We start from the raw sequence: 13945 nt of genomic DNA, 5'->3' as shown, positions 1-13945 counted from the left end.
GGAACAGAGGCTGACTGGAATAGCAGCTCAGTGGTACAGCATGGGTTCAGTTCTCCAGGACCACACCCTTTCCTATGTCCAGGGAATATAAAGCTATATAAGGTGCACCTAAGTGTTATCACTGTGGTAAAAATAATGTGCAGGAGGAATGATGAGCTGAAGGTGCCCTTTAAAACTGAGGTTTACCCACACCGTTCACTTGGGGAGGACTCTGGTTTGATATCACAAATTTCCCTTGGGCCATTGACACCGTTTCAGAGGGAAGCTTTGAAATCAGAACTTGGCTTGCAAATAGTCTTTGGAAAGCATAAATGCCAGGGCTGGAGAGATGGCTCAGTGGTTAAGAGTATTTGCTGCTCTTGTAGAGGACCTGGTTCAGCTCTCAGCACCCACATGGTGGCTCACAACTGTCCCTAACTACAGTTTCAGGGCATCTGAATACCCTTTTCTGATCTCTGTAGGCACCAAGCATCCATGGCGCACAGGTATATATGCAGGCAAACCATACCTAAAATTAATAAATCTAGTAAAAAAAAAAAAAGAAAGAAAGAAAAAGCCAGCCCTGTGAGGTGGGCTCATGCCTTTTAATCCCAGTACTCAGGAGGCAGAGGCAGATCTGGTTAGTGAGCCTATTCCATAGCCAGGGAAAGGAGGTTAAGAGTAAAATTCACTCCATTATTTTAGCGTTTAAAGCAAGATTTTAGGACTGGGATGTAGTTCCGTGGTAGGTCACTTGACTAAAGGCATGAGGTTCTGGGTTTGGGTCTCAGTGCCTCTAAATGTACAAAAATCTGATTTTCTGAGCAGAAGCACTGGCTAGGCGTTGCTTCAGTGTTTTTAACTAGCCGTGGATGTTTTGCTTTTGTGTGTGTGTGTGTGTGTGTGTGTGTGTGTGTGTGTGCGTGTGCGTGCGCCTCCAGTGCCACAGCATGCACGTGGAGGTCAGACGACAGTGACTTACAGGAGTCAGTTGTCTCCTTCCGCCTTGTGCGGTCTGGGGACCCAACTCAAGTGGATACGCTTGGTGACAAGGCTGTTGTTGCTGAGTTATCTCACCCACCCTGTTTTTCTTTTCTCCTCTGCTAAACGAAGTGTAACTATGTAGATGAGGCTGAACTGGACTTGGGCTCCTCTGGCTTCAACCTCAAGTGCTGGAGTTCCAGGCATGCAGGCCCACACCTGGCTTGCAAGCAGTCTTTGAAAAGTATACACGTCAGTGAGCCATTACTAATCTTTTCAGTCTTACTCACTTTGTAGGTAACACACGGCTGAGAGAGCACAAGGGTAGAGTGACCCCACTGTTTCCAGCAAGTCTTCACAGCTTTTGCTTCAGGATAATAACCTTCCAGCCTTCGACTTTGTTGATTGCTCAAAAACCACAAACAGAATCCTGAAAACCCACTCCCCCAAAACAACCCTTTCTTTTTATCTATTTGTCCCACTTGTTTTTCTGAAGATGAACAATCTTCTCCCAAACCGAGGGGAGAATTTGCCTTAGAGACATTTACTGAACTCCAGGCTACAACAGAAGCTGGAGGTGTACAGATGACTAAACAGCGCCTCTGCTCCAGGACCATGAGGTCTCCCCACAGAGACATCGTGCTGCGCTCCGGGAGTACCCGCTGCCGCCCTCTTTCAAGGTAGGACGTGCCGCAGCGGCCGCCCTGGTGGTCGAAACTAGGTTTGGATCCCGCACTCATTCGTGGCTGCGGCTTGGAAGGCAGCCCTTCTGCCATTTCCTTCTGCTGCAGCCTGCAGAATAGGTCCTTTTCCTCTGCTACAGCAGATGCACCGCAGGGAAGACCCGGCGGAGCGGACGCCGCTCTATTTTAAGGACCCAGTGCGCCCCCAAGCGGAGGAAGAGCGGCGGAACCGCAGCGGAAGCACGGAGAAGGAGGAAGGGCCACTTTCATGCCCGCCTTCCCCGAGGGCGGGGCCAGCTCAGGCCTCGCCCCGTCTGGACTCCATTTCCGACGCAACCTCGTCCTGCGGCTCCGATTGGCTGGCTTCTGAGCGTGAGGACGTTGCGTCGTGGGGCGGGGCGGGCGAGCGGTGTCTGTCAGGGCTTCAGCCGTACGCCCCCCACTGCCGCCCCCACCCCCGCGGCCGCGTCGTTGCCACCTTTCGCTTGCCGTGAGAGGGGACAGGTGACGGCCGGGGCTCTGGGTGGCGGCTTGGCCTCCGGGCATCTGTCCTCAGCCGCGTCTCTGAGCCAGCCTCGGTCCTCGAGCGGGTCCCGGCCGCGGGAAGATGGCGGCCGCACCCCGCGGCGCCTGCGAGCAGCGGCGCCTGGGCTGTGGGTCGGGACCCCTCGCGCGGCCGCTCGTCCTTGCGCAGGCGCTGCTGCTGCTGCTGCCCGCCGCCCGGGCCGGCCTGTGCCCGGCGCCCTGCGCCTGCCGCCTTCCTCTGCTGGACTGCAGTCGCAGGAAGCTGCCCGCGCCCAGCTGGAGGGCACTGTCAGGCCCGCTCCCCCCCGACACCTCCAGCCTGTGAGTAGAGGAGGGCCCGAGGGCGCGGTCGCTAGCCCGGGTTCAGGAGGGAATTGCCCTGCGGAGATTGTGAACTTTTGAGTGTTAGGTTTCTTGGGACTCGTGGGAAGATTGGGACTAAGATCTGGGGCCCCTCGAGTTTGTGATGCTCTGGGCTGGGGATGTTGAACGTTGGACTCAACGGATCCTTGAGCGCAGCGGATACTGGGGATGGTTGTGGGCCGGGTCCAAGTGCTGCGAAGCCCTCTTTGGGCTGCATCATTTTTGTGTTCCAGCTTGATTGGTCCTTGGGCACGTGATGCAAACAGGATCTCTCCCAAAAGACACAGGAGGAGCTCTCTTTTGTCCCCAATTCTCCCATCGGCTCATTCATTGTATGATTCAGTTTCAATACTTGACAGGGTTAAAAAACCTCATCATGCATAAGGAAGGTCATTGCTGACCTCGAATATTTTTGTAAGAGCAGTATTCTTTAGTAGTCAATTTAAAGAAGGGAAAGAATTTTTTTCTTCCCAAGTCATGATACTTTGTTTTCACTACATTGCTTTGAGGCAAAGAACCTTCACATCAGATCTAGATCTCTCTTTGTTTATGTGTTGAGAACCCAATACAGTCGTTGAGTGGATTCAGGACTCGCTCTGACTTCAAATCCTGACAAACTTGTATTAGCTAGTGGCACCTGGAGAGCTCATTGGTCTGAGTCAGTAGGTATTTAATACTGTAATTATGGGACTTCTTAGCCACCAACATACAGTTATATTTCTGCCACTAACTGAGCGACATGCGCATTAATTATTGTCTTCTAGAGTTACCTCTTAAAAAGAGTTACCACTGAAAATACTTGGGGATGTAATTAAAATGTGAAAAGTAGTTGGGTTCTCATTGGTAATAGAATACAGATAGAACATCTGTATTGCAGAGGTTAAGAATATATTTGCAGTACGTATTTATAGGTTAGCATAGACAGGAAAGAAGCTAACTCGTATATTCATTGAGGAAAATTAGCAACTGCTACAGTTAACATCGAATTAGAACATAGTAGCACAGATTCTGTCATTTTATGGTGGTGACAGCTGTAGCTAGTTCTGGTTTATTGACTCAAAATTTAAGATTCTTATTATCATGTAATGTAATCTGAAAACATAGCATAGCATCTTCCTTATACAGCAGGTGTCTTTTTTCAAAGAAATTATTGAGACAGCTACCTGATTATGATAGACTGAATCTGACATAGGTTTAAACACAATACGACAATGTAACTGTGATTGAAATAAATAAGGCCTACTTTTGGAGATCCTTCATTGAGGCTTGCTGAGCATGCTTGTTTAGCATGCATGAAGGCCAGGGTTTGATCACTAGCACTGAAAAAGAATAATCATTAGTAGGTAAATAGTAATTAGAAGTAATGCTACCAAAAATGCAAAATGTCACCAGAAGCTGACATTTAGTTGTTTGGTTTTTTTGTTAGTTTGTTTTTTCTTTTGTGTTTTGAGAGGAGGTATTGCCAGGTAGCCCAGGATGGCCTCCAACTGTCTATTCTCCTGCCTCAGTTTACTTAGTGCTGCCCCACCATTCCCAGCTTTCATTCAGAAAATTTTAATGTCCTGTAATGAAATTGACATTTTTTGCTGGGTGGTGATGACACAGGTCTTTAATCTTAGCACTTGGGAGGCAGAGGCAGAGGCAGGTGGATCTCTGAGAGTTCATGGCCTGCCTGGACTATAGAATGAGTTCCAGGACAGCTAGGGTTGTTACACAGAGAAACCCTGACTTCAAAACAAAAAAAAAAAACAAAAAAAAAGGATGTTTTCAGTTGAAGTGAAATGTCTTAGAGAATGATTCTCTTATAGAAATGTAATTGGGGGGGGGGGTTGGAGAGATGGCTCAGCAATTAAGCAATTAAGTGACTTCCAGAGGTCCTGAGTTCAATTCCCAGCAACCACATGGTGGCTCACAACCATCCATAATGAGACCTGGTGTGTAACATGAATCTTAAAATGGTTTCACAAATTGCTAAATGGTTTTGTAATAAAAAACACGAGCCAGATATTGGGGTGAAAGCTGAAAGATCAAAGAAGCAGAGCGGCCACAGCCACCACCTCTGACCTCACCAGAATCTCAGCCAGAAAGAGCTCTGGCTGAAAGGGCTTCAGCTGAAAGGGAGGCTTCTGCCGAAAAGCCTTAGTTCCTGTCTCTTCACGCCTTATACACCTTTCTCCACCCACCATATCACTTCATTTTTAGTGCTGGGGTTAAAGGCATGTGACTCCCAAGTATTGGGATTAAAGGCGTGTGCCACCGCTGCCTGGCTCTGTTTTCTCTCCTAGACTGAGTCAGTCTCATGTAGTCCAGGGTGGCTTTGAACTCACAGAGATCCAGATGGAACTATGCCTCCCGAGTGCTAGGATTAAAGGTGTGTGCCATCACTGCCTGACCTGTTTAATCTAGTGGCTTGTTCTGTTCTCTGATCTTCAGTCAGATTTTATTAGGGTACACAATATATGACCATACTGGTGCCCTCTTCTGGCCTGCAGCAGAACACTGTACACATAATAAATAAATAAATCTTTTTAAAAAAGAAAAAAAAAAAAAGAAATGTAATTGAGTCTTCCATTAGCACAAAAACTCATAAGACTGTTCAAGGATAGGATTGTATTGTTTTAAGCCCAGGCTGAAGCATTCTTCAGCAATTGCTATTAGTTACATAATCGCCAGGTATACTTAGGGCTCCTTATGTTATCTTGAATTTTAGAGCACATTCAGTGTTTTAAGAAAACTCAAAAGCTCAAACTTACAGCACTCATGAAAATAATTGTATACAAAATTTGTTAATCCTGTTTATTATTATTTTTTCAGTGCTGGGTATTGAATCTAGGTTTTTAGGCATGTTAGAGAACTGCTGTATTATAGAGCAACACCTCAAGCATAACTGTTTTGTTTTTCAGTTTATTGGACATCGTCTTTATGGTTCTCTGTCTTAGAAATTCTCTAAAATACTTGGTTTTTCAAAATTGGATTCCCTGGGCACAGAGCTCGTTATTGTGTTTCATTTAATTAAGCACACACCTACATACATAGATTGGAGGGCCCAGTAAAATTGTAACTTCTTTTCTTTTTTAAAAATATTTTATTTATTGTTTGTATGTATGACCATGTGTGGAGGTCAGAGGAAACTTGTAGAAGTTGATTCTCTCCTTCTACCATATGGGTCCCAGTGGATCAGACTTTTGCCCTCAAGCCTGGTGGCAAATACTCTCACCCTCTGAGCCAGTAGTTCTCAATATTTCTAATGCTGTGACCCTTTAATGCAATTCCTCATGTTGTGGTGACCCCCAACTGTGTAGCTGGAGGGCTTCTCTCCAGGTTCCCCAAGCCCCGTAGTCCCACAATCCACTTATAAAATAATCACTCAGACGCTTATATCACTTATAAACTGTATGGCCATGGCAGGCTTCCTGCTAACTGTTCTTTTATCTTAAATTAACCCATTTCTATAAATCTATACCTTGCCACGTGGCTGGTGGCTTCCCGGCGTCTTCACATGCTGTTTCTCCTGGCGGTGGCTGCAGTGTCTCTCCCCCAGCCTTCCGCTTCCCAGAATTCTCCTCTCTCCTTGTCCCACCTACCTCCTGCCTGGTCATTGGCCATCAGTGTTTTATTTACATAGAGTGATATCCACAGCACTTCCCCTTTCTTCTTTTTTTAAAAAGGAAGGTTTTAACTTTAACATGGTAAAATTACATATAACAAAACAATTACCGAGCAAGAATTATAGTTACAATATTAAAGAAGATGTCCTATCTATCTTATATTTGTGAGTTTAAGGTTTTATAGCTAACTTATCTTTTATCATAACTGAGGAAATTACGACTATCTAGTCTTCAACCACATCAAAGACCTGAGAAGGAACATAATGGTACCTGAGAAATGGTAGATGGATGCAAGCAACTTTCGGGAATCTTGCAAAAGTAGACCAAGACAGCTGGCAGCCTGGACAGTCACCTAATGTTTTTCAGCATTGTTGGTGCATTCAAATTGGCTACAGGCCTAGAGTATCTGACAGACCATTTTTAGAAGCAGGAATTTTAAGAGACCATCTTACCCTGTCTTGGCAGAGTACAGTGGTCGCTTTCCTTGTGTCCCGCTTGTCCAGAAAGGACAGCATTGCATTTGTACTGTCAGCCATCAAGGCAAGGGCAGTTCTTTGCCCAGTAGGCCATTTTGTGCCAAAAAGACAAACTTCCAAATGGAAATGTCTTAGAAGCCCAACATTCTCTCGGGATCAATTGGTGCAGCCAGGAGCAATTGTGTCTCACGTCAACAGAATTCTAAGTTATTTAAATGCCATATTCTCCAGGTCTATGAAGTGTTTGAAGATTACCTATCTATCTGAAATATATCTATGTATACCTAGAAGACTTAACTAACATGGCTACAGATATGATTATCATAGATGACTAATTATTAATCTATTTTTTAATTATCCATTACAATTTTAAATGAGTTATATAAACACAACACCTCAAACAAGAATAGAAATATATACATATATAGAGAGAGTATAACAAAATTAACTTCAAGTTTGTATCAATGAACCAAAATTTATACCAATGTAAAACATTTTAAACATAAACTAAAATCTATACCAATGTAAAACATTTTAAACAAGTTATTCTTTAAAAGTAGGTTCATTAATCTACCCTTTAATCTTATCATCTCCATATCCTATATATCCATATCATATCCCCTTTTCTTTTTTAGAAAGAGATCACATTTATAATCAACCTGTTTTAAATAAAAATATTGGTTTTTCTCTGTCCCACACCAGAGGGCTCTTTTGATTTGGGACACAAGAATCACTTAACCATTTTTTTTTTTTTTAAAGCAATATGTCTGGGTTTAGAGGGGGAGTGAGCCAATTCCACCTCTAAAGCCAGCTTGGTATATTTGGGAATTTGGGCGTAGCATCTCTTACTACTTCCTGCTGGAGGGGGGCGCTGTATCTTATGGGGATGTAAAGAAAATTTTAGACCTATGGGGTAGTCCGTGAGGCTGTATTGTGTGAACCAGTTGCCTTGAAACCGATCTGGATGTTGGATCATCTGGGCCATGGTGTCATCGGAGTCCTTTCAGGGGGTCTTGGCTGGTGAAACCTAATGTATCTTAATCTGGAACAAGTCCACAGCCTCTGGCTTTCTGTGGAAACAAAAGCAGAACCTCTTTTCCAAAGTAACATATCCTTATATCCAAATTTTGAAGTCAAGGTACCTTTAAAATATACATTTTGGCATAACTCAACAGGTTTTGTAATCAAATGTTTTTCTTTAGTTATGAATATCAAAGACAACATAATCCAGATTCTCTGTGTGGTAGCCATCTTTATGTGGCTTATGTTTTATATTACCTTGAGCCTTGAGCCTATTGCTTTAAACTGTACCATTGTAAGCCCGAAACGGCGCTGTGGCTGCTGGCTCCACCCACTTCAGCTGCCCAACATGGCAGTGGTACATTTTCCGCCAGCTCTGGGAGTCATCAAGTCTCAGAAATAGTGGGTCTAAGCTTTTATCAAAGCAGCGTGTAGCCCAGAAACCTCTTTTTTTTTTTTTTTTTTTTTTAATAATAGTAAAGATTAAATCTACCACACAGCTTAATGTGCCGGTGGCAGACGCCTCATTTCCGCCATACTGCCGGTCAAACGCACCCGCCAGGAACCCGCCAGTGTTTAAACCTGCGTTTTGCAGCGTCTAGCTGTCCGTATGAGACAAGAAGCAGGAACCTGGTTTTGGCTCTGTTTAGAATTGATTATTAAATATTCTCAGGTTTAAGGTGGAAACTCGAGCCGTTGGGCGCCATTTGTAGCTGGAGGGCTTCTCTCCAGGTTCCCCAAGCCCCGTAGTCCCACAATCCACTTATAAAATAATCACTCAGACGCTTATATCACTTATAAACTGTATGGCCATGGCAGGCTTCCTGCTAACTGTTCTTTTATCTTAAATTAACCCATTTCTATAAATCTATACCTTGCCACGTGGCTGGTGGCTTCCCGGCGTCTTCACATGCTGTTTCTCCTGGCGGTGGCTGCAGTGTCTCTCCCCCAGCCTTCCGCTTCCCAGAATTCTCCTCTCTCCTTGTCCCACCTACCTCCTGCCTGGTCATTGGCCATCAGTGTTTTATTTACATAGAGTGATATCCACAGCACAACTGTAAAATTATTTTCATTGCTACTTCAAAACTGTAATTTTGTTACTGTTATGAAGCGTAACATAAATATCTGTGTTTTCTGATGGCCTTAGGCAAACCCTGAGAAAGGGTCGTTCGACCCCCAAAACAGAGTTGTGACCCACAGGTTGAGAACTGCTGCTCTGAGCCATCTTCCCAACCCAAAGCGATAGCCCAGGCTGGCCTGGAACTTGTGGTCCTTCCCCCTCTGCTTCTGCCTCTTCAGCCTGTCTACTTGTGTGGACCACCACAACTGGCTGAACTTTGTATTGTCTCCGTAGCTCTCCTTTTCCAGCTGCGTTGGTTGTTGGTGTTATGGTTTGAATGTGAAGTATCTCCCACAGACTCACATGTTGAGAACTGGCATTGTTCACAATCCCTTTCTGTGTATGCCTGCTTCCTGATGGTTGGGTTTGTGTGTGTGTGTGTGTGTGTGTGTGTGTGTGTGTGTGTGTGTGTGTGTTTTGGTTTGGTTTGTTTGTTTATTTGTTTGAGACAGGAATTTACTGTATAGCCCTGGCTGGCCTGGAACTCCCTCCATAGAACAGACTGGCTTTGAACTCAAAAATGTTTGCCTATTTCTGCCTCCCAAGTGATGAGTCACCACACCTAAGGGGGGATTGTAAGGTTTGTTTCCTTGTTTAATTACATTTGTTTATATATTTATTGAGTGTGTGGGTGGGCAGTACATGCTGTGGTGCATATGTGGAGGTCAGAGACAATCTATGGAAGTCGGTTCTCTTCTTCTGCCATGTGGGTCCAGGTAGTGAATTCAGGTGCCGTGCTTGGCGGCAAGCCTTTTACCTGCTAAGTCATCTGGCTGGTCCCTCATTCTGTTTTTGTTACAATAACTAAGACTTGTTTCCATTTGTTCCTTTAGAATAGTTGTGAATATGTTAATTCTTTACTACACAGAGGACATTAGCTTCCTTTGAATAACTCTAAGTTTTTCATCAAGTCTCTATAAATTTACAGTCTCAACACTGTTCAAAAGTCCAAAGTCTCAGCAGGGTGGTAGTTGCACACGCCTTTACTCCCTGCACTCAGAGGGCAGAAGCAGGTAGATCTCTGAGTTTGAGGCCGTCCTGGTCTATAGATCCAGTTCCAGGACAGCCAGGGCTACACAGAGAATGCTTGTCTTGAAAACCAAAACCAAAACCAAACAAACAAAAAGTTCAAAGCCTCATCTAAGGCCAAGTCTTAATTGGGGGCCACTTGTAAAATCAAAAAGCAAGGTTCCTACTTATAATGTATAATGGAATAAGCATTATTCCTAAAGGATAAATGGATGCATAACAAAAACGATCAGACCAAAGGAAGACTGAAACTTGTCAGGGCAGACACCAGACCCTGAAGCTCGGGGTCTGGTGTCTGGGGCTGTGGCAGCATCTTCACTTCTCCTGTGGACTTGGGTAGCACCATCTTTCCAGTGCATAGGACCATGTGGTCTTTCCATTGGGCCTACCTCACTTGATGCCTTCTGATTTTCTTGTGGAACTTAACACATTTCTGGTATCACCAGTGTCCTAGGGTTCTCCATTGTACCTTTGGTTTCCTCCTCATAGTTGCATGTACAGCCTACTTAGGGTATCCCTGTGGGGAAATTGATCCTGCTATAGTCTGCTTGGCCTGGCTTTCTGGAACCCTGGCTCAAGTCTCCAAGACTTCCCACTCTTGCATTATGTGTGTTTGCAAAACTAGTACTATGTTGACAGTACCATGTTGGAGATACTAACTACTTAACCCTGTTGGACCACAGCTATCTATGGGAGCTATTGAGTGCTTGCCTAGCTGAAAACATTTATTTCCCTGTGAGGTTTTCTGTGGGACTGTACTCTTAGTTCAGCTATTCTCTTTTCTAATGAATTTATATTTTTACAAGTTGGAGCCTTGATGGATAGTGTTTTCCACTCACGGCATCTTTTCTGTTGTCCCTGTGGAAAGTGTGTAATTTTTCCTTAATGGTGCCAGTCTCAACAAATGTAGCTGATTTGTCCATACTCACTACTTTAAGCAGGTGCATGTTCTTTTTCCAGCTCAACTGCTCATTTTCTGTATATTTTCCACTTTCTGATTGAATTCTCACTATAAACTCTTTACTAAACATACTGAACAGTAACCCTGCTGCCGTCTGAATGTATGCTGTTTTGAAATTTCTTCCATCAAATATAGTCAATTATTTTGAATTCAGCCTCACCAAAAATTTCAAAACACAGGTAGAATGCAGCCACATTCCTTGTCAGAATGTAATGTGAATGGCCTCTAATCTAATTCCCTATAGAGTCCTTGTTCTCTGAAGCTTCATGAGCATAGCCACTACTATTTATACCGTTATCAGCAATTTAGTATCAGTGTGTGGCTCACCAACCTCTGCCTCTTAACATTCTAGAGCTTCTCTAATCCATAGCTCAAAGTTATTCTTTCTTCTTGCAAACCAGTTCTAAGGCCCACAAAACAAGATGATCAGCATCATCCCCCCCCCCCCCAGGGTGTCTTTGTGTAGCCCTGGAACTTGCTTTGTAGACTGGGTTGGCCTTGAACTCACAGAGATCCACCTGCCCTTGCCTCCAGAGTGCTGGGACTAAAGGTGTGTGCTACCACTGCCCTGCTAGCCCCATTTTTTAGTATGGATTTTTTTTATATTAGTTACTTTTCTTGTTGCTGGACCAATTACCTGCCGTGTATCAACTCAAGGGAGGAAGGCTTTGTTTTGTCTCATGTTCTGAGAGATGCAGACTATTCTGACTTGCTCACAGCTAGGTGGACCAGGAAACAGCTTTTTTGTTGTTTGAGACAAGGCCTTGCTAAGTAGTCCATGCTGTTCTCAAACTCATGAGTCTCCTGCTTTTGCCTCCTGAGTGCTGGGATCATACTGTGAACTGTCACACTGGACACTATATGTCTAATTTTTGACTTGTGGCATTATGTGTCATTACGTTGCTGCTCAAAAGTTTAGGACTTTGGAGCATTTTGGATTTTCTGGTTAGTAATGCTCAATATATATATTTGATGTTTTCAAGACAGTTTTTTTTTTTTTTTTTTTAATCAGCCTATATTTTTAAATCCTTCCTAGTTACACTTAATATCCAGTGTTAGTGGAGAAGCATTTAGTCAAAATAGTTTAGAGTGCTAGGGCCTTGCTCCTGCTAAGCAAGTCCTCTAAGCTCTATCTGTGGCCCAAGTTGTCATTGCCTTAAATGCCAATTTAGGAGATCTGTGATTGGCTTAATTCTCCAAAATTCCTTTATGCTTTGGAAGACACACTTAAGTACTGATCATTGTCTCAAGTATGCTTTATTTTTATTACAAATGCTTGGTAGGGGCCTAGAGAGAAGGCTCAGCAGTTAAAATCGCTAGCTGCTGTTATAGGGAGTAGGGTTCAATTCCCAGCACTCAAGTGGCAGCTCACAATCATCTGTAACTGGGGGATCTGATGCCTCTTCTGTTTTGTTCGCAGGTCCCAAGCATGCACATGATACATAGACATACATGCAGGCAAAACACCATACATATAAAATAAATTAAAAAAAATAAACCCCTGTATATTTCCAGTATACAACATGCATAATCAAGGGAGTAATCATGTTCTTGATTTTTATTACTATAATTACATAGTTTCCTAATGCTTGAAAATGCATCTCTCATCTTATTATGTTATTATATTTTAACATCTCATCATGTTAAAAAATAGCATTTTTAACAAATATATTTTTATTTTTAATTTGTCTGTCTGTCTGTCTGTACATACAAGTGCCTGGAGGTTGGAGGCATCCAATCTCCAATGAAGCTGGAGTTACAGGGCATTGTGAGCTGCCTGACATAGGGGCTAGGAATTGAACTCAGGACCTCTTGAAGAGCACTGTGTGCCCTGAACTGGTGACCATCTATGTAACCCAATCTTACAGTTCTAAAATTGTATGTATTTTACATGTTTTGTTCTTGATTTACTCTGTGTGTGTGTGTGTGTGTGTGTGTGTGTGTGTGTGTGTGAGAGAGAGAGAGAGAGAGAGAGGAGGGAGGGAGGGAGGGAGGGAGGGAGGGAGGGATTAATTCGAGAAATCCCGGGAGTCTGCTTAACGGGTGAAAGGAATTTATTAGGAAAGAAAACTCACTAGACAGGAGAGTCGCGGAAGGGTCCTGGAAGGCTGAGGTACTGTCCCACACTGTTCTGCTGCCTGAGTCAGTCCCCACCATCCAAGCCCTTGTGGGAGAGAAGATAACCTTATATGTGTGTCTCAGGTCTTAATGGTAGCCCCGAGGCCACGCCCCAGGGGCAGGTACTTCAAGGTTATAGGTAGAACAGTTACCTGCTACATACAGTACTTAAGGTCATAGTCAAAACAGATGTCCACTACAAGAGATTGATTGCGAGATTGTTCTTCTATATTATTCCTTGAGGGAAGGACTCTCAGTCACACCAAGATCTGGTTGTGCTAGCTAGCTGGCTGGGGGGGACCCCTGTCTCTCTCTGCCTTTGGAGACTGGAATTACAGGTGGACCACCACACCTAGCCAACATTTATGTGGGTTCTGGGGCTCTGAACGCTAGTCTTTAATCTTGCCAAGTACTTTAACTGCTGAGCCATCTTCCCATCCCTTATTCTTTAAAGGTCGTCCTAGCCTAATGAAAAACTGGCATTTAACCAATGGAGAAAGATCATATTAAAAGCTTAGCAAAAATGTTTTAAAGAAGGGTTTTGAATGCGTTCTTATATTTTCTTTAGTGTGCCAAAGTAGATGACTCAACATTCTCTATTACTCTAATCATGAAAATGTTAGGTTGTTCACAGTTCATACAAGTAAAAAAAGAAAGAAAGAAAGCAATTTAAATAATTTTACCTGTTGTGTGATATTTTGTATATGTTCTAACAAAGTTTGCTTGGATATCAGAGAGTGGAGCTAGCCACTAGTTAACCATAGAAGCCAGGCAGTGGTGGCACCTTTAATCCAGCACCTGGGAGGAGGAAGCAGGAAGATCAGGAGTTCAAGGCCACTCTGGGCTACATGAGATTGATCCAGTCTAAAAGAAACAGCCAGGCTATGGTGGTACAGCCTTTGATCCCAGCACTAGGGAGGTGGAGACAGGAAGATAATGCCAGTGGAAATGGGATGCAGCCCATTCATTCTGAGGATTCCTAGAGACAGGATGCTCTAGGAATCGGTCTGAGATTTCATAGAGGTAAGAAGTTTCTGGTGGCTGGCTCATCTGCTTTTCTGATCTTTCAGCTTTCACCCTCA

The 13945-nt window shown here is 43.8% G+C and overlaps 1 protein-coding gene across 2 annotated transcripts in view; it reads left to right on the top strand.

Moving 5' to 3' along the window:
* The first annotated feature begins 2012 nt into the window (after positions 1–2012).
* Positions 2013–13945, top strand: part of Lrig2 (leucine rich repeats and immunoglobulin like domains 2) — a 61144-nt gene continuing 49211 nt past the window's right edge. For both annotated transcript variants that reach the window (XM_028889915.2, XM_028889914.2), the window contains exon 1: positions 2013–2489. In XM_028889915.2, the coding sequence (XP_028745748.1) occupies positions 2251–2489 (239 nt within the window). In that variant the 5' untranslated portion in view covers positions 2013–2250. The remainder of the gene's footprint in view (positions 2490–13945) is intronic.

This window comes from Peromyscus leucopus, chromosome 6 (genome assembly GCF_004664715.2).
Source record: "Peromyscus leucopus breed LL Stock chromosome 6, UCI_PerLeu_2.1, whole genome shotgun sequence".
NCBI classification, from domain to species: domain Eukaryota; kingdom Metazoa; phylum Chordata; class Mammalia; order Rodentia; family Cricetidae; genus Peromyscus; species Peromyscus leucopus.
Note: the sequence above shows the minus strand (reverse complement) of the source record. Positions and strands in the feature narration are given on the sequence as shown.